This window comes from Arvicanthis niloticus, chromosome 13 (assembly GCF_011762505.2).
Source record: "Arvicanthis niloticus isolate mArvNil1 chromosome 13, mArvNil1.pat.X, whole genome shotgun sequence".
NCBI lineage: Eukaryota > Metazoa > Chordata > Mammalia > Rodentia > Muridae > Arvicanthis > Arvicanthis niloticus.
The window spans coordinates 73,811,582-73,838,004 of NC_047670.1; the positions used below are offsets into that span (position 1 = coordinate 73,811,582).

The 26,423-nt window shown below is 51.2% G+C and overlaps 2 protein-coding genes across 3 annotated transcripts; both read left to right on the forward strand.

Moving 5' to 3' along the window:
• The first annotated feature begins 9,358 nt into the window (after positions 1 to 9,358).
• On the forward strand, positions 9,359 to 14,553 carry LOC117719003 (aquaporin-2). Of its 2 annotated transcripts, none has more exons than XM_076912073.1 (4): positions 9,359 to 9,828; positions 12,423 to 12,587; positions 13,088 to 13,148; positions 13,814 to 14,553. In XM_076912073.1, exons 1-4 carry the CDS (start codon positions 9,469 to 9,471, stop codon positions 14,116 to 14,118), a joined length of 891 nt encoding a protein of 296 aa, XP_076768188.1. In that variant the 5' UTR covers positions 9,359 to 9,468; the 3' UTR covers positions 14,119 to 14,553. The 2 variants fall into 2 exon arrangements, with proteins under 2 accessions (XP_076768188.1, XP_034372944.1); XM_034517053.2 differs by having other exon boundaries at positions 9,361 to 9,828; positions 13,088 to 13,168.
• Positions 14,554 to 21,178: 6,625 nt separating this feature from the next.
• LOC117719002 (aquaporin-5) lies at positions 21,179 to 24,748 on the forward strand. The gene is made up of 4 exons (XM_034517052.2): positions 21,179 to 21,680; positions 22,707 to 22,871; positions 23,310 to 23,393; positions 24,058 to 24,748. Exons 1-4 carry the CDS (start codon positions 21,318 to 21,320, stop codon positions 24,241 to 24,243), a joined length of 798 nt encoding a protein of 265 aa, XP_034372943.2. The 5' UTR covers positions 21,179 to 21,317; the 3' UTR covers positions 24,244 to 24,748.
• Positions 24,749 to 26,423: the final 1,675 nt, after the last annotated feature.

Genomic DNA, 26,423 nt, shown 5'->3' on the forward strand with positions numbered 1-26,423 from the left:
GACCTCAAGGTACCCAGTACAGCCAGGAATACCAAACTAGGTAGCTGTTACACGCTGTTGCTGTGCGGGGTAACCACGAGTTGTCGCCCGCCAAGTGCGGGGCTGGGTGAGCGGGCTGGGTGAGGGCACCCTCCATGTGCTGTTACCTGAAGCATACCCTACATGAGGTAGGCGGGCTGTAGGAACAGGAACCGCGAGCACGAACCGAGGTAGCTGCCCCTTATTAAAGGACCTGCCCGCCTTTCTGCAGTTGTATTCTTGTACCGGCGGCTTCATTTCTCTCTCTGCCGGCAATCATGTTACCTATTTTTAACTCAAGATGTTTAAGACAGTAGATTAACAGCTAACACACAGATGATTTGCCAAGAAAAGACACACACATATAAAAAAAACAACACAAATAGCTCACCCCTCTCACGGGTGGTACATAAAACACAGATAGCTCACCCCTGCCACGGGTGGCACAAATAACACTTAACCACATTTGGTTACGACCCCAGGTGGAGAAGGATTCCGCGTCTTCTCCCCAAGTAGGAGCGCTCAGGCTCTTGAAACCTGACGGTCAGATTCCCTGACCCTCTGGAAGGCCTCTCGCCTTCCAAGTAAGACTCCAATAACCAGACAACGCGGTCAGTCTTCACAGATTCAGATTTAACAGATTCAGACAGCTTGGTCAGCCTATGCTGGACCAAGTCTACCAGATTTCTAACACGCCAGCAATGAACAAACCAAAAATAGACACACTGCCATGAGAGCATAACAACCATGGTGGCCATTTCTGACCATTTCTCTCTAGTTTCATTGTTAACACACAAAAAGACTAACAAAAAACCCGTCCCAATCGCCAGTGCCAGTCAAGAGGGATTCCACGTCCTCTCCGGCACCTAGATGCAAACCTGTGCCAGCCAAGAGGGATTCCACGTCCTCTCCGGCACCTAGATGAACCCCCAAACGTCTCTGGGGGTGCAGCAGCTAGTGACTCTCCAGCACGTCTGCTAATCACTCATTTGTCCCCTCTCGAAACGAATGGTTTACTGCCCCTCACGAGACAGAAACAGCTGCCAGTCCAAACCGAAGTGCACTTTTCAGAAACCAAATAATTCAGATAGACGGGCACAAACAACTTAGAAACCAAATAACTTAAACAAACCTAGACAAAACAGCACACGATTTAGGCAACCCTAGCACACGAGAAATCAGACGATTTAGACAAAAGGTCACACAACAACTAGACAGAAAAAACCGCGGTGTCCCTTTACCTCCCAGCGTGGTTCTTGGATTAAGGTGGTCGCATATCCCGGACGAGCCCCCAAATGAAGACCCCCATACTCGGGAGACCCTTCCTCAAGCCTCCGGAATGGCGACCACCCAAAAATCACAAGAAACCATACCTGGATGCAATCAGCAGAGGTTTATTAGGGGAGGAGCCGGCGGTCAAAAACGACAAGCTCTTTAGCTCCAAGAGCAGGGTTTTTGGCCACGTGTGGTGGGATAAAGGGTCTTTTATAGCATGGGGTGGGGGGAGGAAGGCATTTTCGCGCGCTTACACATGATTGGTTGTTTTACAAATTTTGAACATAGCACTGGGAAGACCAAGGGAGGGGTAACCAAGAACAGTGGAACATTTCAGAGAATCTAGCCCAAACGATCTAGAGTCACTTTTTCCTTCCGGCTATAGGGCTATGGCCCCACCTAGGTGATAACATCTTTATCTGTAGTCAGGAATGCCTTCCTGCCTTGGGTGAGGCTCGGGGAATGTAATCCAGCAAGTGTCCTTCACCTGGAATGTGAAGGCCTGAAATCTTATTTTCAGTTCTGAGTTCTGTAAGGCGGAAAAATCTACACATATTTCATAAAATGGCCTTTATAATTTTTCACTCTACACAATCATATAAGGGTCTACTATCAGGGGTTTCTAGCTCTCTTTTTATTTGTTTGTTTGTAATTTTTTATTTATGTTATTTATTTATTTATTACCAGGATGTCACTATGTAACTCTGGCTGGTCTGGAACTCAATATGTAGACCAGGCTGGCCTCAAACTCACAGATACTGATCAATGTCTGCGTACTGAATACTAGAACTGAAGGCATTTGCTGCCAAACCCAGGCCATCTTTTTAAGGGATGAAATGAGATTCACTTTCACAGTTTAAAAAAAAAAAAAAAAAGTCTCTTGAAGGGCTAGAGGATGACTCCCACAGTTAAGACACATACTACTCATGCAGAGGACCCAAGTTCAATTCCCAGTTCACATATAGGGCAGCTTACAATTCCTGTAACCCCAGCCGCTGGGAACCCAGTGCCACTCGCCTCAGAGGGCATCTGCATGCATGTACACATACCAGCATCCAACACATATTCTAACTAATAATAATGATAATAATAATCCTTCAAATTTTTAAATTTTATTGTATGTTTATGGGTAAAGATTTTCTTCCTCCATGTATCTCTATGTACCACATGCATACTTGCTGCCTACAGAGGCCAGAAGATGGCACTGATCCCCTGGAACTGGAGGTACATGGTATGAGTTACCTATGGGTGCTGAGAATCAAACCCAGGTCCTCTGGAAGAACAGCCTGTGCTCTTATCTGCTGAGCCATCTCTCCAGCCTCAATATAATATATATGACAGGGTCTCTCTGTGTAGCCCCGGGTATCCTGGAATACTCTGTGTAGACCAGGCTGGCCTTCAACTCACAGAGCTCTCCCTGCCTCTGTGACCTGAGTGCTGAGATTAAAGGTGTAATTTATGCCTGGCAATAAATTTTTTAACGCCCCCTTTAGAGGGGTTGAGAGATGCTGAGAAGCACTGGCTACTCTTTCAGACGACCTGAGCTGGACTCTTAGCACCCACATGGTGGCTCACAGCCATTGATAAACTTCAGCTCACGAGACCCATGTGGTACACATATGTACATGCAGGACAGACACCTAGCTACATGAGATTAAAATACAAAGGCTCCTTGAAGCCTGCCCACTGGGATTCCTATTTCACCTTCTCCCTTACTAGCTGTGTGACCTCAGGAAAGTTACCCAACCTCTCTCTGCCTCATTTTCCTGTCTTTAAAAATGGAGATGACTTTTGACTCATAGACTGTCTGTGAAGATGAGAGATAGTGTCTTAGGGTTTCAATTGCTGTGAAGAGATACCAAGACCACAGCAACTCTTGTAAAGGAAGACATTTAATTGGGCTTGCTTACAGGTTCAGAGGTTCAGTCCATTATTGTCGTGGCAGGAATCATGGTGGCATGCAGGCAGACATGATGCTAGAAAGGTAGCTGAGAGCTAAGATAGTAACACTGGCCCTGACTTGTGCACTTGAAACCTCACAGCCCATCCCCAGTGACTCGCTTCCTTCAACTAGGCTCCACCTACTCTAACAAGGCCACGCCTCCTAACTGTGCCACTCCCTATGAGCCTATGGGGAACCATTTTCATTCAAACCACCACAGTTAGCTAAGACTTTTAAGAGTCCCCAGACAGTGTATGACAGAGTGAGAGCTAAATACATTTACTACAGTAACTGCTGTATTCCATCAATCCTGTGGTGTGCCTTATTTTCTCGTTTTAACGTTCCTTACAACTGTGGCGTGAGACGGCAGGCAGCTGGGAGTAGCTATCATTCTTTGCCCGCGCAAGCGCAAACTTGGCCTGGTAAGTCTCCAAGAGCCTTCTCTCTGCTACGTAGGTTAATTATCACTTGAGATGCCTTTATATTGAGTGAACGACAGAGGTTCGTAATCCCAGCACTCAAAGGCTGAGGCAAGAGGATCATAAATTTGAGGTCAGCCCGAGCGCCATAGTGAGACTCTTTCTCAAATGATAAAATGAATCTTAAACATGTTACTTGACAGACTGCTTTCTGATTAGATCTGAGCTCATTCCACAGGAGGGGATTCATGCCCCGTACTGTAAACCTGTACAGAAGCCCATGGCTGCCGAAGTCATAGGCTCTGGTGGGGGTTACAGAGACTTACTACTACAACTGTTTTGCTAAGTGGACATGGTGTATTAAACTTCCTTCTAAATACTTCTGTTTATAGCTCTAGATCCTTGATCAAGGGCATTTCTTTATGCAGTGGGCAGTGGATAATACAGAGACTCATTATTTATCAAAGTGTGGAAAAAAGTAACTGTGGCATGCTTTGCCCTAAGTGCATCGTCTGATCCATGTCATTCCCTCCAAGGCTCAGGCAACACCCAGAGGATGGGAAGGGATTCTGTGAAACACCATCTCCTGGGCCGCTGCACCCGTGAACTCACAGCAGGGGAGACCACCTGTACAAGATAGGGCCCACTAACATTCCATCATGAATGAGGGTGGAGCTCCTGAGGCCCCACCCTGAGGAGCCATGGGCAGTTAATGGTTGCTGGGAGAGAGGAAGTCATGTTCCTCAGGCGTGTAGCTATTGCTTAGCTGCCCGTGTTCAAGTGAATGATCTGATGGCTATGTTCATGAACCTTAAATGTAATGGGTCAAAAAACTCACAAAACCAGTAGGTGAGCTTGAGAAGGAAGCGCTGGGCAGGTGAGGGAGGGGAGAAATCAGGACCAATGAGTTGTGAAGGAATAAACACATAAATTTACACAGCTCAGATTAGCAGTTACTAAGCACTCGGGAAGATGCAGAAATGGAGGAACAGGAGCCCAGTCTTACTGATCCAAGAATGAGCACAATTCCCTGTCTTCTTGCCAAACAATAACCAAATGTTCGTGGCTACAGCCTGAAGAGCCCACCAGGAGATGAAGCTGTGTTGTGTTGTGGGGTTTATTACTGAGGAAAGAACAAAGTCATCACTGCTCACACAATCAGTCAACCCCTGCAAAGGTGTTTGCAACAAGGTGTCTGAGGGCTAGAAGGAGTTCTGAAAGAAACAGCAGCTGTTAGTCTCGAAGAGACCATATCTCAGGCCAGCAAGAGGGCTCAGACAGTAAAGGTCCTTACTGCCCAGCCTGAAGACAGATTTGATTCCCATGACCCACATGGTTATAGAAGAGAACTGAGTACTACCACTGGTTGTCCTTACAATGTCCATGTACATGCCATCGTAGATGTGCAACTCCCAACACACTAAATAAGCATGGTCTAAATTCTTTTAAAGAAAATGGTATGACTCATCATGGCTCCTGTGGCATAGAATGGTGAAGAAGCTACTGTGAAGGGGTAGAAGTGGGGGGCTTAGGCAGGAGGATCGGACTCTGAAACCAACCAACCTTGGATACTGTCAAAAGCAAGAAGCAGGAGGTGGTGGGGAGGGAACAAAGGAAGAAAAGAGAGGGTCTCCTCCCAGCCATTGGGCTTGAGTGGGAAGAAATCTTGCTACCCATTTGCTATGCATGGTGATTCTGGCTTGAAGACTGGATTTCTGAGAAAAGAGAGATTCTTTCAGTAGCTGAAAATGATGCCAGCAGGCGAGGAAGCATTTTTAGTTCTCTGGATTTAAGAAATTCTAACTGTTGTGCTACATGAAACTCAACCATCAGAAATCCTTCCCAAGCACACTTCAGGGCTATGAGGTACATTCCCGCTCATTCAAGACAGCACGCTGCCCAACGTCTGTTGAGCAGTGAATCGCAGATGCACAGCTGGCTCCCTAAACCTCCTATGGTTCAGTGGGTGGTTGGACAGACAGACCATGGCCTGAATGTCTCCCATTCACAACCCTTTTCACCTGAGAAAGTTTTCTGCAGCCCCAGGAATGTAGGAGTATGAAATAGTCACACATCTCAAACACTAATAGGAAACCATAAAGAACTTTACTTTAAAAAAAATTTTTAATAGACATGTGATTTTACCATCTAGTAAAAACAAAAGCAAATTCACATACTGAAATGGGTCTGTCCCATTACTTTACAAACAGACTTAAGATTTTGGCTAAATACTTGATACTGCAAGATGTGCATCTTCAATGTTTTCTATATTTAGACAATATTTACATTGTATAGTGCTCAATGTGAAACACTGGCTCATATAAATATGTAGTTCAAAACAAGTAGCTTTAGAATCAGTTCGTAAATTGTTGGAAATTCTATCATGATCACAAGACAAAATTCATTGAGCAATTTTTTTATGAAAGTCAACAACTTCAATAGCAACTTTTCTTGTTTTTAATTAATTGATTATTTGTGCATGTGTGGTTTCTGGAACAGAGTCTGACATAGCCTGGGCTAACTTTGAACTTGTTCATTAGTCCAGGCTGGTCTTGAACTCCTGATTCTTTTACTTCAGCATTCCAAATGTTGGGATTGCAGATATGAGCCATACTTTCAGGCTGTGATCAGGGTGCTGGGGATTTGAGCGTGTATGGTAAGGACTTAACCACTGAGCTACCTCCTCAGCCTCCAAATAGCAAGTTTTTTAAAAAATCAGACATTCTAACAGATATAATCTACAGGTATTCAAACACAATACATGCTGAGAAATAACAGTGGGAAAATATTAAGGTCTGTGTTCAGAATTAAATCAACACATTTCTATAAGTTCAGAAAGCTGACTATGTACAGTAAAAAACACTGCAACTCACAACACAATGACAGATCTCACTAAGGAGCTTCAAGCAGGGTTTGCTGGCCTACAAAATGCATAAGCTGTGTCCAGGACCCGTGCCAAGCAGTGAAGTCTCACAATGGAGCATAGCTGACCCCACTAAAAAACGCTTGGAATCCATCAGATGTTTGATTTTTGATTGCGTTTTTGGTTGTTGCACATTCAGAAACCTTTTACTGTGGCCAAGTTTGTCGTGATCCCTCATTCAGTTCTGTGACCCACAATTTGGGAAGCTGGAAGGGTAAGGAAAACAAAATCAAAACCAAGTGGTACCTTCAGGGAGTGAGTGAGTGAACCCAGAGCCACAGCAGGCAGCTGGGCCTTCAGTAGGAATGTCACTTCTTCCCTGGCATGAAGGAAAACTGAGGGCACAGCCAGGGCACAGGCCCTGCGGTTATGGCTGGCCTCCCCCTCCACCCTGGCTTGGGACCAGACCAGAATATTCTTACTGCTCCTGGAAGTCACAGTCTCTGCAGGCATCATGTTCTAGTCTGTGAAATGGAACCCACAGCTATCATGGTCTGCCTGATCCCATCCTTGCTTTTTGTTTTTTTGTTTTGTTTTGCTTTGTTGTTGTTTTCCAGCAACCCAGGGTTTACCATGTGCTAGGCAAGTGTTCTTCCCAGCACACCTCCGGCCCCATGGAAATGTGGATGTGTGGCAAAACCACACAAATTGGTGTGAGATTTCCAGGGCTGTACAGTGGCAGTGACACCTATTATGGGTCTACCATGACACCAAGTTGGTTAGAGGCAGTGCTATCTAGAGTCAGAACCAGTGAATGCTGTTCTCATGATCACAGGCAGTATATAAACCCAGAAAGGATGTGTGGCTTGTCAAAGGTCACACAGGAACTCAATAGTCAACGGTGAGTTTGGAACCACTGTCACAGTTCAGCTCCTGGGCGTTTTCCAGGCACCCCTGAGATAGGCAGGGACTGGACACATAGAGGTGGTAGACACTACATACAAGATAGAATGTATCATCAAAACAAAACATGATACATTCCCTAGGTATGGTAGACAGTACATACAAGATAGTATGTATCATCAAGGTGCAAACATGATACATTCCCTAGGTAAGGTCCTCCACCTTTTATGTGTGCCAAGTCTAGGTATGCTATAGTTGAAGGAGGAAACGGAGTCATGAGGACCCTTCTCAAGGCAAGGCTCTTCCACCCTCCCTCTGAGTCTTTCTGGAGAACCTGGATTGCAGGGGGCAGGGGGGACATATCCTGAGCAGGGAGAACTATCTGAGCCCAAATCCTCAGAGGCTCCTCCGCCTTGCCTCTGTTGGGGTCATGTATTGTTTCTTCCTCCTCATTTTTCCCCCAACAGCAGGAGTTGCAAGTCATGTGTGGGGATCAAGTGTGCACGTGCCCGTGTTGTGTACGTGGGTGTTTGTTGTGCATCTTACTATATTCTAGAAACAAATGTAAGGGAGGGACATCACTGTCTGGGCGAGGAGACCAGGCTCAGAGCGTGCCTGGGTAGTGCAGGGTGTCAGGACTACTCATCTAGGTTCTAGTCTGAGCTCAGCCACCAGTCTTCTGGGGTACCTTGGATAATGGGCCCTCCCTTGGCTTCAGCCGCCCCTTAGCGTAAATGTCTCCACCACACGCTCCCTGTGTTTCTCCCACATTTCTGTTCCTTGGACTGTGGCTGGCCAGGAGGACTAGAAGCCTGTCATCTGGATGTACCAAAGAAGGAAGAGATATAGGGTAGGTCCCTCTTCTGAGCCTCAACAGTCACAGGAGCTGTGACAGCAGGTGGCCTTGCAGAACACTGACCAAGCTAAGTGGCACTAAGACTAGAGAGTCACTAGCAAGTGTCATGGCCTCCTTGAACCTGGAGGGGTAGCTGCCCCCTTGCCACCCCAGAAACGTCTTCCTCCTGTGGTGAGTGTGGCTCTGAGCGAGAAGATGGTATCTAGAGTCTGTTGTAGCCTCGAAGATTCTGAGTTTTGGTGGGGTAGACCTGTTTGCCTCAAAATACAAACAGCACTGAACAATGGCTGAAAACCTGAGTTCTTTCTTCCTTGAGGACCAGGAGCCATATTCATGCAAATCTCCATCCTATGAGATAGTTTGTTATCTCATTTACACAGACAGAGCAGAAGTGTCACATCCCAAAGACAGGCGTGTGTGCTGCAGATCAGAAGCTCTCATGTTCCTCAGTTGTCCCTGGGTGACTCCATCACACCAGGCTAGGGTCTCAGGCCCACTGAAGCCATCTTTGGCTCCAGGCAATGGGAGTTACTCTCAGGCTGGGGTTCCTGGGTGAAGGTGAAACATAACGACTTATGGGTGATTAACTGCAAGAAAGCAAGCCCAAGACCTTTTGCCTTGGAAATTTGTCCCAGGCCAACCAGTTGTTTTCCATCCTCTTCCAGAAGAAAAGACCATCTAGTCAGCGGAAAGGTAGCTCCCACATTTCCTCACAGTTTGGGCTGAGGCATTGCCCCTTCTTTGGCCAACCTTTTAGTCAAAGAGAAGGCCACTGGACATAGTCTCCTCGGCAGGAATTGGTGCTGGTGGTCACTGTGGGGGCTGGGGAAGCCCTGGGGCTGCTCCCTGGAGTAACTGAGGAAAAAACGAGGAAAACAGAGGACGTCAATCCTTATCTGGAGTTCATTAACGAGGAGAACGTTAGTCAGCTGTGAAAGGTAAGATGGGGATGATAGGCCTTTGGGTCGGCAGGAGCAGGGGTGGGGGCAAGGCCACCATGGGAGAGCACAGTGCTGGCAGGAACGCCTCCTCCACCCCACGTGCCCAGGTCTATGATAGGAAGGCCCTATAAGTGCCCACAGCCTAGCCTCCCCAGAGGCCCAGAGGAAGAGAGAGGAGAAAGAGAGAGGGAGGGAGGAAGAGCCACCCCCGTGGCCCAGACCACTGGCCAGCGCTCAGAAGACTGAGCAGCATGTGGGAACTCCGATCCATAGCCTTCTCCCGAGCGGTGCTGGCCGAGTTCCTGGCCACGCTCCTTTTTGTCTTCTTCGGCCTTGGCTCAGCCCTCCAGTGGGCCAGCTCCCCACCCTCTGTGCTCCAGATCGCCGTGGCTTTTGGTCTGGGCATCGGCACCCTGGTTCAGGCTCTGGGCCATGTCAGCGGGGCCCACATCAACCCTGCTGTGACAGTGGCATGCCTGGTGGGCTGCCATGTCTCCTTCCTTCGAGCTGCCTTCTATGTGGCGGCCCAGCTGCTGGGGGCTGTGGCTGGGGCGGCAATCCTTCATGAGATCACTCCAGTAGAAATCCGCGGGGACCTGGCTGTCAATGCTGTGAGTAGCCTGAGTTTTGTCTCTTCTAGAAGGGGCAGACACTGAAAACCCTTGTGAAGGGTAAGATGGGTGGGACAGGCTCTGGGTGAGGGAACAGAGAGCTGAAGGCCAGGAACACAGCTACCCAAGGAGAGCTGAAAGAAGAGCAACAGAAGAGAGCAGAATCATGGTGGCTACCTGTAGGGTCTTCTACCCTGTTAGACTCCACAGGAAGACTAGGCTAGACAGGACACAGCAAGCTAGCACAGACAGGCCTTTGGGGCCTCAGGGACTCCAGAGTACAGTTGCAAGGATCTAGAGAGGAAGGAGTGAGACAACCTAACAGCACTGAGCATGCAAGGACTGGACAGTGCCCCTCACAAGGCCAACACTGACAGCTCTGGGGGGGGGGGGAGGGCAGTGCAGGCTCCAGACAGGAATTGTCACTAAAACCCCAAACCTCGATTCAACCACAAACCCCATAATCTCTCCCTCAACCAACTATCCGGAGTGCCATCTGGGCTTTGTCACACAAACCTAGAAACAGACTTGGAAAGGGAGGCAGAAGACCAGATGTGCTCATGTGTTAGTATCAGAAGAAGTACCAGAACCTAGCAGAAGCCGGCAGGAAGAGACTCCTGGAATCTGCCTTCCTGTTATATCGCTGAACAGCACCTGGGCACTTTGAGAGTTGAAGGTGAAGCTGTGGTCCCTCTGCTTTCGCATCTGTGCAGACCTAGGAATCTGGGGATCCCTTCAGCACAACTCACACTCTGTACCCCAAACCAGGAAAGCGCCTCTCGGGCCTCCTCTTCCTTCATTTCTCCACTGACTCAATCCCTTAGCCCTGCACACACACACACACACACAACACACAACACACATACACACACAACACACATACACACACAACACACATACACACACGGCTCTCCTCATGAGAGGGACAGAGGCCCTCCCATGAGGGAGCACCCTTTCAAACAACAGAAAAACAGGAAGAGGCTGGACACCTAGAGCCTAGGGGACAAGGGCAAGCTGAGGGATGGAGTGTATCTGTGTCTATTAGAAATTAAATGAGCTTCTTTTACAACAGGGAGATACACAGCTAGTCAAAGAATCCCCTGAAAACATATCGTAGGCTTTCTCTAGCAGCAAGGCATTGGGAACACTAAAGCCCTGAAGAACGGCCACCCCATGCAGCCTACCCAACCCTCAGCACCAAAGGCTGTTTTTCTGCATTGACCCACCTTAAATGGTAGAGGGAACCCTGCCTGTCTGGAATAAGGCATCATAGGGCCTATTTGTCCTGAGGCTAGTGAGAGACCAATCAGTGTTCTCTGAGGATGCCACCAAGAGTCAGCTTGGAACCCAGGAAGCTGCCACTGATGGAGATCGTCCCTGTGCTGGGCCACATATTATCTTATCCTTGGTAGAGCACTGTAAGTTTAGTTCTGAGGTCTCCTCCTCCCTACGGTTTTAACCCAGCATTCAGGGGACCCAAATCATGGAAGCAATAAACAGTATCATCCAGGGACAGCCCGGGCTTGTGTGACACCAGACTCACACCTACACCATCACTCTCTGCACAGCATTACCAGCAAGAGTGGGACTAGAGGCTCGTCCTTGTTACCCTTGATCTTCTAGAATTGGTTTTATTGTCCGGATTTGTACAGAATGAGACACTGAAACCAAAGCAGATAGTCTCCCGACGAGTCAGAGGCCACCAACGTGGAAGTCTCAAGTTCTAGTTCCTATCTCTAAGAGACTGTAGCATAGTAGAGGCTGAGGCTAGACCCCAGAAAGATCTTGAAGCACCAGGCTAGGAGCACAGGACGTAGAGAAGTGTGGGAGTTGAAAGTTGTCACCGATCCGCCCTGTGCAGTGCTCAGCTCCAGAGGGCAGGGTGTGGGGTGCAGGATGACAAAACCCCGAGAGAAATGCAGCGCTGGGTGCACCCAGGTTATGAAATGGCCTCTGAGCTCAGCCCCAAGTTCTCTTCTTTCCCAGGGTAGGGGCTGCAGGGACGGTGGGTGCCCTATGTGAGTATGGAAGCTCTGCTGTCAGCATCCTCAACCTCCACAGGATGTGCAGGGAGCAGCCGTGGGGACAGAAGCAAGGCCTGAATGCAAGGGTGGAGGGGAGGCAGAGAGAGGTGAGAGGAACAGATTGTGAGTTCCTTGACCTCAGGACCACAGGAAGACTAACCTTCCCCCTCCCCAGCATCCTGTTGCCTCAGTATGACCTAGATCTGACCTAGTAGTACTAGAGACCGTACTAGCCGCTCCAGTACTAGGTCCGAAGCTTCCTGCTGCAATAGGCCCTCTTCCCAAAATCTGAAACACAGTATCTCTTTCCTCTCACAAACCTCAGCCTGCTTACTATCTGGTTCTAGCATTTTCCTCCCAGCCTTGGGCTGTCCCTGGTCCATCCTTTCCCTTGGGACCAGGATTCAGAAGGGGCAGTGGTTACAATTAAGGGTGTGTGTGTGTGGGGGGGGGTATTCTGGCTCTCAGCCTCCTTGACTTCTCCTTGGAGCCAGAATCAGGTGAGCAGCAAGAGGGGACAGTGTGATCAGATCAGCCTCCCTGGACTCATCCCTCCGTGTCTGTCTCCAGCTCCACAACAACGCAACAGCTGGCCAGGCGGTGACTGTGGAACTCTTCCTCACCATGCAGCTGGTACTGTGCATCTTTGCCTCCACCGATGAGCGCCGCGGTGACAACCTGGGTAGCCCTGCCCTCTCCATTGGTTTCTCTGTTACCCTGGGCCACCTCCTTGGGGTAAGTCACAACGACAGGTTCCAGCTGCCCAAAGAAACAGCCACACATCATTGTAGAGATCGATACAACTCCCTAGAGAGACTATCTCACAGAACACCCAAGGAGGACACATAACTGAAGCTGTGACCCATAAAAGACAGATATCCTTCCAGTCTCAAGTGAATATAAGCCCAGGAATTAACCACCCACAGTCTCCATATCCTTTTTTTTTTTTTTTTTTTGAGTCTGGGTCTTACTATGTAGTCTCAGCTGTCCTGAAACTTCCATAACACAGTGCCTGTCATTCAGAACCCAGTAAATGATATGTGAGTTCAGGGTGTCCTTGAACTCACAGAGATCTTGCCTCCCAAGTGCTGGGATGAAAGGTATGGATAGCTAAGTCCCAACTTTCACGGGTTCTCTTTAAGCTGAGGCCAAGCTTCCCCAGCACTGGAAAGGAGGGTGAGGCCTTGCTGCCCTGTCCTCACCCCCTTCTCTCTCCTACCTGCCTCCCACTACAGATCTATTTCACCGGCTGCTCCATGAATCCAGCCCGTTCCCTGGCTCCAGCAGTTGTCACTGGCAAGTTTGATGATCACTGGGTAATGGCCAAATCCCTGCCTTCCCCATTCCGAGAAACCATCCCAGAGAGACACTAGGGCCCATATCACACGTGGGGCCTCGGGACTTTCAATCCCTCTCCATTTGTCCTGAGGTCTTGGGAAACCTTTGTTCCACTCAACAGAGCTGTGCAAGAGATTCCATCTTCCCCCGTCCCTTGCTATAAATGAAAATAACAGTCAGTATTTTATTGGCTTTCTTGGGAGAAATTAAGCAAGCTTATTTCCATAACACAGTGCCTGGCATTCAGAACCCAGTAAATGATATTCATACTTAACAGTTAGCAGGGTTTGGTGTGTGCCGGGCGTTTTTCTCAGAGCTTTGCAAACCTTAGCCTGTTAAATTGCCTCATCTCCTGAAGTGAGCATTCTTGTGGGGAAAGGATACAGGCTCAGAGGCAGTGACTGTCTAAGTTCACACAAGTGCCAGAATCAGGACACACTGAGTTTGCACACTCGCCCCACACACTGACAAGTCGACCTTGGCGGCTCATGACGACCGTTATTGATACGTCTTGACTATATCAGAGGCACAGGAGGGCCAGTTCCTACACTAACTGGGACAGCAGCGTGTCCAGGAGGTGCTGGGTGAGCGGGTGCCAGAGCCTTCTTCTCCCTCCTATCCAGGTCTTCTGGATCGGACCCCTGGTGGGCGCCATCATCGGCTCCCTCCTCTACAACTACCTGCTGTTCCCCTCGGCAAAGAGCCTGCAGGAGCGCCTGGCAGTGCTCAAGGGCCTGGAACCCGACACCGACTGGGAGGAACGCGAAGTGCGGCGGCGGCAGTCGGTGGAGCTCCACTCTCCGCAGAGCCTGCCGCGCGGCAGCAAGGCCTGAGCGACCCCGCAGCGCACCGCAGCGCACCGCAGCGCAGCGGGCTGACGGCTCGCCCCCTCCCTCCCCCTGGCCCGCCGTCGGTTCCCAGTGCATAATAGCTGCTCCAGCGCCTGCGAGCGCCGTGAGCCTCAAGAAAGGGCTCGCCCGGGAGCCTGGCAGTACCTCGGCCCCGAAGCCTTGGCCCCTGCTACCCTCGAGCTCACCCCTCGCAGGGAACCAGACTCTTGGGGACCGAGGCAGTGGGGAGGGAACGCAGGCGGGCGGGAGACGGAGAGCTCTGGAGAGCCCGCTCTGGTGCCTGGGAAGAAGTGCATAGAGACCACCTTGGGGTAGGGGGGGTCTGTGGTTAGTGCATCTGATTTTATTAGGGTGTAGAAGTGCTCGTCCATCTCCACATGTTTCTTTCCTCATGTGCAGAGACTGCATGTTCCTGAGCGTGACCCCGAGTGCCTGTGGTGATATAGGGCATGGGACTTTCATTTTCCCTTTGGCCTTCTCCTGTACCTGCAATAAATCTACGTCCTCTGCTACAGATGAGTGCTCCCTTGCAGCCAGCCCCAGAAAAGGGGGGTGGGGGTGGGAAGCTGGCTTCCAACCTCTTCTTCGACCCTCTGGGAAGATTCCACAAGATTCCACCAGTCCTCAGCCCAAAGACTTGCCAGGGCTCATTGCTGGAAGGAACGTGTCAACTAGAGAACAAGTCCCCTAGACATGACCTCTAGAGAAGGGAGGGCTGGGTATCCAAGGACTTTCTGCCCCGAGGGAGGGCTCTTCAAGGGAGAGAGGAGAGCCAGGCATATGGGTGTGCATGACTCTAATCCCCAGGGAGCCCACACGCACCTAAAGATTAGCCTTCCACTTGGGCAAAGAAAACAAAAGCCCTCTGTGGGGCCCCAGCTTTTGTCCCGGGAGAGGGGGAGATTTGCAACTAGACACTGCTTGAAAGGAGACACTCAGTTTCGCAAGTGAGGCCTGGAGCCCGGCACACAGCGCATGCCTATGGCTGGCAGGGCAAGGTGCTCAGGCATGCAACCACAGGCACTGGGCAACACCCCTCCATCACTTATTGTCCTTCCTGGCCAGGAATCTCTGTTCCCTCTTTCCTTCCTCCCTGCACTGTGCTCCACCCTCTTCCAGTTCCCACCACCTGACAGTTACCGTGTGTGGACTCTGCAAACTGCAGAGGAAGGAAGGGACTTGACCAGGCAGAGGCAGGTCAGAATCTAGAACCCAGGCTTCTAAATGTCCAGGTCAGGGCAACGTTTCTCCAATGAGATTAAGCTGGGATTAAGTGACGCAATGCGTGTAAAGATGCCGTGTTTGCTGTGATTCATAACACCCTTATCACAAAGTGTTAGGATCGTTTCATTGTTGCTGCCTTCTTGGCTAGGTGAAGGCAGAAGAGGCTGGACCTCTAACCTCCTCTGCTTCTTGTAGTCAGTGGCTAAAGCAAAGGAGTCTGGGGTCCCAGGGTCCAGACAGGAGATGGGTTTACTCTTGTCCCCATCCCCCCATCCTGGTCTCTGAGCTTCTCCTTATTGCCTGTGTCCTAGTGACCTTTCCCTTCCTTCCTTCTTCACCCATTCTTCCTCTCTCCAACCGCTGCCTAGCTAATCTAAGTCACAATCTTGAGCCCCTTCTCCATGCCCTCTGTCACCCCCACACTCTCAAAGCTTCTAACTTCATCTGTCCCCATCATGAGTCTCATTCTCCGACACCCATTCGCGTGAGCATGTGTGTATAGGAGAGATCTCTATAACTGACCTTTCTATCTCCTTGACCAAACTTCTCATTGGAGGGAAGCAGAGGTGTGCTGGTTGTAAATGCTGTGGAAAAGACCTTCCCGAACTCCAGCAACTGGTGACAGTGCCTTGACCTCATGGCTGCCAGAAGAGTGGTATCGGTGACCTCTGGGGCTGCCTCTCAGTCATTGCCCTGAAAGTTCAAAGGCACTTCTCCCCCAACACGCCCCTCTTGAAGGTCAAGAATGTATCTGAACCACTTTCTGAGTCACAGCCTTCCGAAGACTGGGCTCAGGAGTCACAGCAAGATTCTGAATAATGGAGGGATAGGAGGTAGGGGCTTCTCTGTGCCCCAGCAACAGTGCTGATGCCTCTGATGTGGTAACTTTTATCTAATGAAAACCTTCGGTCAGGATAATAGCACCCCCCAACACCATGTAAGCTTTTGCTATTTCCAGATAACTCCCTTAGCATCCCAACGTTGTGAGACAGACAGAGCAAATGCTTCTTTTCCCATTTGATTCTGAAACTGAGGCCCTAAAGTCTGGCCCAAAGACACACAGCTAATACACAGCAGAGCCAAGACTTGAACCCAGGACATCTCATGCAAAATCGTGTATCTTTTCATGGAGGCAAACCATAGGCTCTTCCTGCCATCCCCTGGAAGAAACTGGAGCACTCAGCAGGGCTGGTCCAGCCCAGTCCAGACCCCAATCATGTAGTGGACAAAGAGCCTTGAAGAGGGTGGTGACTGGGTCAGCAGGAAATGACAAGGACTCATGGATGGCTCCTGCCCTTGAAGAGCACCCAGCCAAGAAGGTGGAGGTCAGGCACACCCAAACTAGACAGACACAGGACAGCACAAAGGCAGGTGGACAGGCCTCCAGGTCCCCAAGTTGGGGGATACAGGACTTTGGGCTGACAGGAGAAAGTGGCTGAACCTGTCCCAGTAGCATTCTTTCCCACTTTTTGCCCAAGGATGTCATACCTCCAAAAGTTTCTTCAGCATCTGTATCATTAAGCTGGGATCCTGTGTGTATATCATGCCTCTCAGGCAGAGTGTAAGCTCTCCAGGGGCAAGACATTCTCTTGGTCTTGTCTAACTCAGTGTTCTGCATACAGTAAATACTTAATAAGTGCTCGGTTGTCCATACGTCAGGGTTCTGTATACAGTAAATACTCACTCAGCTGTCAATGAATGTTTTCTCCCACAAGTTAGAAGTACAATCCAGGTGCCAGAGACAGTCTCAGGTCACCAACATTTCCACCCCGGGCCTCTCCTCCTCCAGGGAATACAGAGGTCCCTAATGAGGAGAAATAGGATGAAGACCTTTCTCAGAAAGGTGCTAACCCCTTTGCCATAAGTGGGAAGCCATCCTTCTCAGCCCAAAAGTTCCCAGGGGGCTTCCTTTGAGCAGGAAGGTCAGGACCTTGAGCGCACAGGGCAAGGACAAGTATTATTATCGCCGTCATCATCACCATCATCATCACATTTATCCTATGTGTTGTGAACATTTTCCTGCATATATGTCTGTGCACCATGCACGTGTTTGGTGCCCACAGAAGCCAGACGAGGACATCCCTCAGACACAGTTATAGATTATTGTGAACTCCCATGTGGGCACTGGGAATCAAACCCAGGTCTTCTAGAAGAGCAACCAGTGCTTTTAACCACAGAGTCATTTCTCCAGCTTCCAGTTCCAAAGTATAGCTCCCATGACAGCAGAGGAAGGGACGGAATCACAGCCCCATTGTTATCCAAAAGTGCCTGAGTTCCCTTAATCTTTAGTTCAAATTGGATCCTTGGCTTTGACACAGAAAGGAACTCTAGGAGAAGCCAGTATGAAACAGAATTGGAGTTCACCAAAAGACAGTTTTAATGAAAGAAAAATAAGAACCACCTGAGCAGATGGGTATGGGCTTCTCAATAAAGAGTCCCGGTGACATGTCTAAGTATTAGCCATATATAGCATTTTAGGGCTTCTCAGAGGGTTGCTAAGAAACTGTTTTTCTTCAATGAATAAGATTTCAAGGTGGCTCTGGAGGTGGCTCTGGAGAGATAGGCTTACAATCTGATAAAATAAAACCAGAAACCACTGGGGCTGTGCAGGGAGGAGGGAGGGGTGGTTAGAATGCATTGTTTTACTGTAAAGAGTGTTTCTGGTGAGATTCCTAGAAAATTACAGGTTTATAAGTGGGCAGGAAGAAGCCTGAAGCAAATGTTAATTGCCTTGGAGTTACTGACTCTGAGCTAGGAGTCCCCCTTCTATAGCAGGTTCTAAAGTGGCTTCAGAGGAGCTTTAGATGGAGTTACAATGAGATAAGGAACCGGCAACAGATACCAGACTTTACAAGTTGGTTAGGATAGCTTTTCATGGTAAATGCGGTCTTTCCGGAGAGACCTAGAAAACTGACCATTTATACTGGGAAAGGAGAAGATCTAAGCAAATGTTGCCAGTTGTGTTGGAATTTACTATTTTCAGCTGCTAAGAGCTTCACCCACACTCTAGGGCCAGGGGTTCCTTTCTCTTCCCATATTCCCGAAATGTTGCCAGTAATTTGACCACACCTTATCTCCAGTAAGAGATCTAGTGACTCTGATGGTCAAGTATATGAAAAGTCTCAGACACAGCCTTGGAAACAGAATCAGCTTGACAGATGGGGCCTCTTTAGTTATACCAAAATGATTCCTAGTGACCAAGTCTGTGTGGCAAGTTGTAGTCTCCATCCCAGCCTAAGCCAGTGACTTCTGACTTCTGGTCTCCTCACAAAGTTGCTTGGAATTAAATCACTTTTGAAGTAGAGACAATTGAAACCTATATTTTAATCTATAAAATAGCAAGAACTAGCCGGGCAGAGGTGGTTCACACCTTTAGTCCCAGCACTTGGGAGGCAGAGGCAGGCGGATTTCTGAGTTCGAGGCCATCCTGGTCTACAGAGTGAGTTCCAGGACAGCCAGAAATACACAGAGAAACCCTGTCTCAAAAAACCAAACCAAACCAAAAACAAACAAACAAAAAAAGCAAGAACTAGTTCTTTTGTTTTTGAGACAGGGTCTTACAGTGTAGCCTGTGGCTGACCTAGAACTCACTAGGTAGACCAATTTGTCCTTGAACTCAGAGATCTGCCTGTCTCTGCCTCCCAAAGGTTGGAAAGGATGGCTCCCACGCCTGGCCAAAACTAGCTTTTCTTTTTTTCCCCCAAGCACTGGGCATTGAACTTAGGGCCCCTAGTTTGCTAGGCAAGGACTCTACTACTGAGCTATATTCCCAGCAAGAACAAGTTCTTGGCCTTTGCAGTCCTTTGTTATCTGGGAAAGATTAGGCTCAAATTCCCAGGCAGCAACCTCCTTTCATAGCCAGTCTTCTGAGAGCCCACTCTAAGAGGACAGATTGTCAGACCTATAGATTCAGGAAGACTGTGCCTGGGCAGAGAAGATGCATTCAGAAGGAGGGTGCCAGGGGAAGGAAATTAAGTGCAGCCACAAGAAAGATGTCTGGCCAGAAGGTCTCTGATCCTGGATGTGCTGCCCTGCTCTGCTGGGGGCATAGCCCTGCGGCTCCGGAGAAAGGAACAGTCTCCTGACCAGAGCCGTTGGGGAGGAGTCGCTCAACAGGAAATGCCAGGCACAATGGGAACAATAGTGGGGTTTCTTTGGACCCTGTTTTCTTTGGCCTCTTAGCTGCCACCTGGCTCAAAGTTCCTCCTCCTGGTTCTTGCCTTTCTGTAGGCTCCACCCTCAGCCCCTGCTGGACACGTGTATCTCTTTTCTTCCTCTGCTGCACCCTAGAGCTCAATAACCCTAGGAAGCTTTTAAAACTGACCAAGGCCTAGGGTGACTTTCCTGGTCCTTGCTCTATGGCTGGTATCATGCAAGTGCACAAGCGTGAAAGGGGGGGGGGGGGGAGGCAGAGGGAGTGCAGCTCCTTTCCTGGGATCCTGAGGGTGGGTCCTTGCCCTGCCCCCAAACCCTGGAAAGCCCTCCAATCTCCTTCCACACATACCAAACCGGCGGAGGGGAGGATGGAGCGCTAGAAGAGGCAACGGAGAGGGTCTGGAAGCCCAAAGAGGAGGGAAAGAGACAAGAGGGAGCTGGAAACAAGAAAAACATGTTGCTCAGTCCAGGAGAGGAAGGACTTGACGTGTGTGTGCGTGTGCGTGTGCGTGTGTGTGTGTGTATGTGAGGGTGGGGGCCAGAAAGACAAACTGTATGAGTGTCCGACGCAGGAGCGTGAGATAGATGGGCAGAAACAAAGACCCACAGATTAAAAGAGGCCAAGGGAAGGTGGGCTAGATAGCGCTAGAATCGACAGATTGAAAAAAATAAAAATAAAAAAAAAAGTAAAAGGAAGAAACCGCAGAAACCAAGAATCAGAGAGACAGGAAGAAAGAGGAAGACTTAGAAGACAAAGGGTGATATACTGAGGGAAAGAGACGTCGGGCTAAAGACTGGTGGGGAGAGGGCGCAGAGACAGACAGACACACACACACACACACACACACACACGTGGTGGGGAGAGACAGACAGACAGGGAGACAGAGACAGATTCTGAGACTACCACGTTGGGAGAAAGACCAAGAGGGATAAGAAGCAAACTCGGAAGTCTAAAGTGAGGGAGTTCTGGGTTGAAAACATTAGGGACCAAGACCCTTCCCTCTGACCCCAGTCGCAGGGTCACTTCCCTAAGCCCAAACAACCCAAATTAGTCAACACTCCAGGGTCCCCAAGGGCTGCCACTGAGAACGCCTCCTAGAGCCCGCTGCCTACAGCCGGCACTGCCACACGCGGCGTCGAGGATCGCCCAGCGCAGAGCAGGCTGGCACTGCGCTCCCGATCCAACGCCCCCGCTCCCGCCGGGCTGGACCGGGGAGAGGCCCACGATCGCCGAACCGCCCCCGCCACGGGCGGATAGGAAGCTAAGAGGCGCTGTCCTCAGAGAATCGCATCACTTTGACCCGGCCGTTGGTGAGACCGGGGCAGGATGCTCCGGTCGCGAGAGCCCGAGGAGGAGAAAAGGGGAAGGCTGCCGGCCGGCTCGGGACGCCGGTAAAGGCCGGCCGGAGAGGGACTTCCAGAGCTCTGTGCGAGCGGAAAGCCGGGACTTCGACCAGCAGCCCGGGCAGCCGGGCACGCACGTCGGCCAGGAGGGCGCGGGAGCAGCGCTGAGCCCACTATGCGCGCGACCCAGACCGCGGGGCCGGTCTACACCGCCGCGTGGGTCACGTGGCCCGGGCGGGTCCGCCGCTGTGGGGCAGGGGGACCCGGGGTGCGAGGGGCGGGGGGCGGCGAGCGCGCACCCGCCAGGCTCGCTCCCTGCGCGCTGCGCTGGCCCCTGGGCGCGGGAGCCGCCCCCGGCCCCCCCGCGCTCTGCCCGCCGCGGGGCGCGCGCCCTCTATATAGCGCGCCCCTGCCCGGTCCGCGCCAGGCCGCCTGCCACGGAGTGGGCACCGCGCCGCGCGCAGAGCCCCGCAGACAGACGCCCGCCGCTGCCGGCGCCGCCCCGACGGCCGCTCCGAGACGCTGCCGCTGCCACCCGGCCCCCAAGGCCACCATGAAGAAGGAGGTGTGCTCCCTTGCCTTCTTCAAGGCCGTGTTTGCAGAGTTCCTGGCCACCCTCATCTTCGTCTTCTTTGGCCTGGGCTCGGCACTCAAGTGGCCCTCGGCGCTGCCCACCATCCTGCAGATCTCCATAGCCTTCGGCCTGGCCATAGGTACCTTGGCCCAAGCTCTGGGACCTGTGAGTGGTGGCCACATCAATCCGGCCATTACGTTGGCCCTCTTAATAGGCAACCAGATCTCGCTGCTCCGAGCCGTCTTCTACGTGGCAGCCCAGCTGGTGGGCGCCATTGCTGGGGCAGGCATCTTGTACTGGTTGGCGCCAGTCAATGCCCGGGGTAACCTGGCCGTCAATTCGGTGAGTGTCCACCAGACTGCGGAGGGATGGGCAGGAACCCTGGGGACATTTCAGACCAGACCCTCCATGCTCCTCCATCTTGAGAATGGGTACAACCAAACACCAGTGCACAACTTTGCCAGTAAGAACAGGCTGACCAACCTCCTGGCCAACCTCGGTGCTCCTGAGTCCTGGCTTCTCTTCACATTCTACCTCATCTACCTACCCCTCTCCTCTTACGCTGCTCTTCCTGGCCTAACTCCCCGTCGCCTCAGAAACGTCCCTTCCATTTCTCATCTCGCCTGTGAGTTCTTTCTTGTGCTCCCCTTGGTGGTGTAGTTTTAACGGACCCACCAGAGAGCAATGGATACTGATCAATCGTGGTCTGGAGCAACCGGGATCTCCCCGGGCTTCCAGTTTATTACCCATTACATGGAGGTGGTCAGACCACAGCTAGTGTCATGGAGATTGCACTTAGAAGCCATGATGTGACGCACCCCCAATACTGGCTCCCCCTTTTGTAACCCCTACTCCTGCCCCCCCCGCTGTCTCCCCATTTTTGCAGCCCTAGATTCAGCCCCCTGTCCCATGTGAACTGGGCTCATTAATCAAACACAGAGGAGGATTTTCTCGGCCATTGTCAAGCTGTGAGTCAGACACACTGGAGAGACGGGTTTGAAGTTGGCACCAGCAACGGGTCAGGCATGGATAGGAGGCCAGGGGCTGTTTGCAGTAGGCAAACTGGGCAGCTGCCCACAGGAGGGAGGATGAATGCCAGCTCATGGGGGCTGGGGATTGGGCACAGCCGTTGACATGATGGCACCCAGGAAAACTCGCTGACACCCTACCCTCTGGCTACGGGCCCGAGCTTCAAGCTTGCGAACACTCAAGTGCAGTTTCTCCAAGGAATAGCCTGTCTGGGTCATGCACAGGACTTAGCTTCCAAGAGCTCAGGCTCTAGGTGTCCTTGAAGACCAGAGCCTTGCTCAGCTACCCCTGTCACGGAGCCTGAAGGCAGCAGGATCCTAACCCAGCTCTTCCTTGCAGCTCAGCAACAACACCACACCAGGCAAGGCCATGGTGGTGGAGTTGATCCTGACCTTCCAGCTGGCCCTCTGCATCTTCTCCTCCACGGACTCCCGCCGCACCAGCCCAGTGGGCTCCCCAGCCTTATCCATTGGCTTGTCGGTCACACTGGGCCATCTTGTGGGGGTGAGTAGTGCTGACACAAGCTGGGGTATCATGGAGATGAACAGTGGAACCCCAGAACACCAGCTCCTCCAGATTGATAAGACCCAGCAGAGTCTAAGACCTGGTCTTGCATGTCTAGGCTGTAGCCTTAATTGACCCTAGGTTTGATGTTGCCCCCTCCCCCAAATAACACCTGTCTGGAGAAACTGAATAAGTGGAAAGGAGGGTGAGCAGAGACTCAGGCCGAAGCAGAGGCTGAGAGAACAAGAGGATGTGTGGTTTGAGGGGGGGCGGGGGCAGCTGGGTTACATGGACAGAATCAACACCCTAGGAACTGAGAAACCTGGGTTTGAGTTGTGGCTGGTGCCTGCACTGTGACCCTGAGAAAGCCAGAATTCTGTGGGAGTGGAAGGGATGGCACCCTCCTCACTGTGCCCCCCCTCCCCCCCATCTACCCAGATCTACTTCACCGGCTGTTCCATGAACCCAGCCCGATCTTTCGGCCCTGCGGTGGTCATGAATCGGTTCAGCCCCTCTCACTGGGTGAGTGTGGGCCTTCCCCTGGCTCCTGGCTGGGCTGTTTGGCAGCACACTGAACTGAAAGTCCAGAAGTGACTGGACTTTTTGGATGTTGTCAGCCCAGATCTTGGGGGTTGAACAGAGAAGAGAACACAGAAGGGGCTGACATGCAGCCAGAGAAGCGTGGGGTGAAATCAATACATCTTTAGAAGTGTATGGGGGAGGGGGGTCTGTGTTCATCTGAGGATTTTATCTGCCCCTCCCTGTATCTGTTCTCTGATGTTGTAGTTATCTGTCCCTGTGGAGATATTGAGGCTTGTTCTTCTGGGACTGTACCCATGAACAGTGTCTCCTTGTGTCAGCTGAGCTTGAAGCTCTAAAGTAGAGACTTGCTGGGCTCTCTGCACTCTGGAAGACACACGTATTGGAGACTTTGTCTGTCTCCTCAGAAGTCTCACTTGCCTCTCTTTGGGGTGGGATTTGGAATCCTGTCTCTCCTGGGCTCTGCCTGCCTCCTTGGAGGGTCTGTAATCCATGACATTGTCATTAAGGACTGGCTAACAGTTATACTTTCCCTCTTAGAGGCCTGGAAATCTATGAGTCCATTTCCTTTCCTAGTCCATGGGGTGGGGAAGACCATGGTCCCTGAGTCCTGGGACTCACCTCTGATCTAACCCTGTCCTCACAGGTCTTCTGGGTAGGACCCATTTTGGGGGCCATCCTGGCTGCAATTCTCTACTTCTACTTGCTGTTCCCCTCCTCCCTGAGCCTCCACGACCGTGTGGCTGTCGTCAAAGGCACATATGAACCCGAGGAGGACTGGGAAGACCATCGAGAGGAGCGGAAGAAGACCATCGAGCTGACGGCACACTGACCGGCACCGGGCAGGGGCCAGTCCCTCAGCCCCTGGACCGCTGGAGAAAAGGAAGACAACGAGTTTGAAGCACCTCTCCCCAGCATCCTCTTGGCTGGGGAAGAGGCATTGGATCCCCATGCTACAACAGGGATGGGAGCAGAAGCCCATGATGGGACACTCGGGTGTAAGCCAGGGGCTGGAGTCTGACAGGGACAGGGCCTCTTTGGAATTAGGCAGACTGTCTGCCACAGCTCAGACCTCAGAGATTGTGAACGAAGTGCCAAGCTCACAGGCGGTCCAGGACCACAACAGAAAGGGGTGACAGCCCTGCTTCTCTTTCCCAACCCAGTATCTCAAGTGCCAAAGCCAGCCCCCAGGTGGACAGAGGGGACATCCCCCAGAGCTCTTCGGGAGAAGGACAGATGGTTCGTCAAGTGCCATCTTATTTATTTCTGGTCAAGGATGGGGGCGGGGCACTGCTGGTATTTGGGTTGGGCGTTTCCCAATAAACCTTGGATCTCCATATTGTGCCTTCATCTCCCTCCAGAAGCCTCCAGCCACATTTCCTACTTGTGATCCCGCACCTTCAAGCATGCTCACTAGAGACTACAAAGAAAACCAGGAGACAAGTCCCCAGAAAAGAAGGGAAGCTGAGGCCTGGGGAGGCTGAGAGGACCAGAGAGCTGGAGGGAGGGGAGATCAAATGTAGAGACAGAAGGATACAGAAACTGCACAAGAGACCAGGAGAGGGCTAAGGGCTAAGAACAGGCTCCACGTCCAAGTCACCTGTCCCTCCCAACCATCCCTTCAGCTATGTCAAGTCCGCCACTTGAGGAGGTCCCAAGTGTGCCAGGTAGAGTGGAGAAGTGAACCAGCCACAGCTTCTTGGGATTCCAAAGGGATGACCAGCCAGGCTCAGTCCTGAGAGTCCCCACCTGGAGCTTCCTTTTCCGGGTCTCTGGATGCTTCCAAAAGGCAGTGTGCTGGGAGCCCATGCTCAGACGCTCACAAAAGCATCTCCCTACCCAGCTCATTCCCAGGTCACCTTTGCCCTTTGGGGGTTGGGAGTGGTCCATCACACCCTCCTCCCCTCCTGTCCTGTCCTTGCCTGCTTGTCCAGTTGCCGCCAACACTCAGGAGAAGGGACCAGATGAGGTAAGACTAAGATGCTTGGTGCCAACTGCCTCACTGTGAGAAACAGGGTAAAGACACAGGGCTACTAAGTCCCAGAGTCACGGTTAAGGAGCCCAGAGCGGAAAGCGGCCACTGGCACCCAAATCTTTTTTCACTTGTATGTTTTGCAAGACAAGGGTTCTCTGTGTAATCCTGTCCTGGAACTTGCTCTGTAGACCAGGCTGGCCTTAAACTCAGAGATCTGCCTGCTGTTGCTTCTCAAGTGCTGGGACTAAAGGCCGAGCCACTGACCAGCCCCCACATCTAAGTCTTGCTGCAACTGGAGTGATGGACACTTATGTTGGTATATATTTACCTGACACATGGGTTGCCTTGAGGAGAAAATGAGACAGTGGCAGGGGGTTAGACACTAGTAAGGACAGCCCCTCTGAGAGCTGGGTGAGCAATGAGGTCTGCTCTCCAAACACTGCCTGAGTCTACTGCCAGCTGGGAAGCGGCACCACTCAGCCCTCCTTCAAAACATCCCAAGGTAGAAAGGCTGAGGAAACGCTGGACCCAAGCCTACCTGCCCCATAGGCTTCCTTGGAAAAATCAAGCAAGATGGGGGTAGGGAAGAAACCTGCCGCCGGGCGGTGGTGGCACACGCCTTTAATCCCAGCACTTGGGAGGCAGAGGCAGGCAGATTTCTGAGTTCGAGGCCAGCCTGGTCTACAGAGTGAGTCCAGGACAACCAGGGCTACACAGAGAAACCCTGTCTCGAAACACAAACACAAACAAACAAAAAACAAAAACAAAAACAAAAAAAAAGAAAGAAAGAAAAGAAAAAGAAAAAAAAGAAAGAAACCTGCCCTGCCCTGCCGGCTGTAAAAAGCCAGGTCTAGCCAGCAGGGGGCAGACTCGTCCACCAAATCCATGCTCGACATTTGTCTGGGACTGGGCTCTAGCTGGGCAAGGATGGGGCTGTTAAGAACACAAGGGAGTCTCTTAAGGGCTTAGGTTCCCAAGGGCACCAGGGAGCAACCTCTCACCAGCACCCTCACCTCACTACCCAGAAGAAGGCTCAG

Excerpts from the sequence above, each read along its gene's own strand:
- LOC117719003 (XM_076912073.1), top strand. The coding sequence starts at position 9,469 with ATGTGGGAACTCCGATCCATAGCCTTCTCCCGAGCGGTGCTGGCCGAG. Across the intron at positions 12,588-13,087 it reads CCCTGGGCCACCTCCTTGGG|ATCTATTTCACCGGCTGCTC; the intron begins GTAAGTCACAAC and ends CTCCCACTACAG. Across the intron at positions 13,149-13,813 it reads GGCTCCAGCAGTTGTCACTG|GTCTTCTGGATCGGACCCCT; the intron begins GCAAGTTTGATG and ends CCTCCTATCCAG.
- LOC117719002 (XM_034517052.2), top strand. The coding sequence starts at position 21,318 with ATGAAGAAGGAGGTGTGCTCCCTTGCCTTCTTCAAGGCCGTGTTTGCA. Across the intron at positions 21,681-22,706 it reads GTAACCTGGCCGTCAATTCG|CTCAGCAACAACACCACACC; the intron begins GTGAGTGTCCAC and ends TCTTCCTTGCAG. Across the intron at positions 23,394-24,057 it reads GGTTCAGCCCCTCTCACTGG|GTCTTCTGGGTAGGACCCAT; the intron begins GTGAGTGTGGGC and ends CTGTCCTCACAG.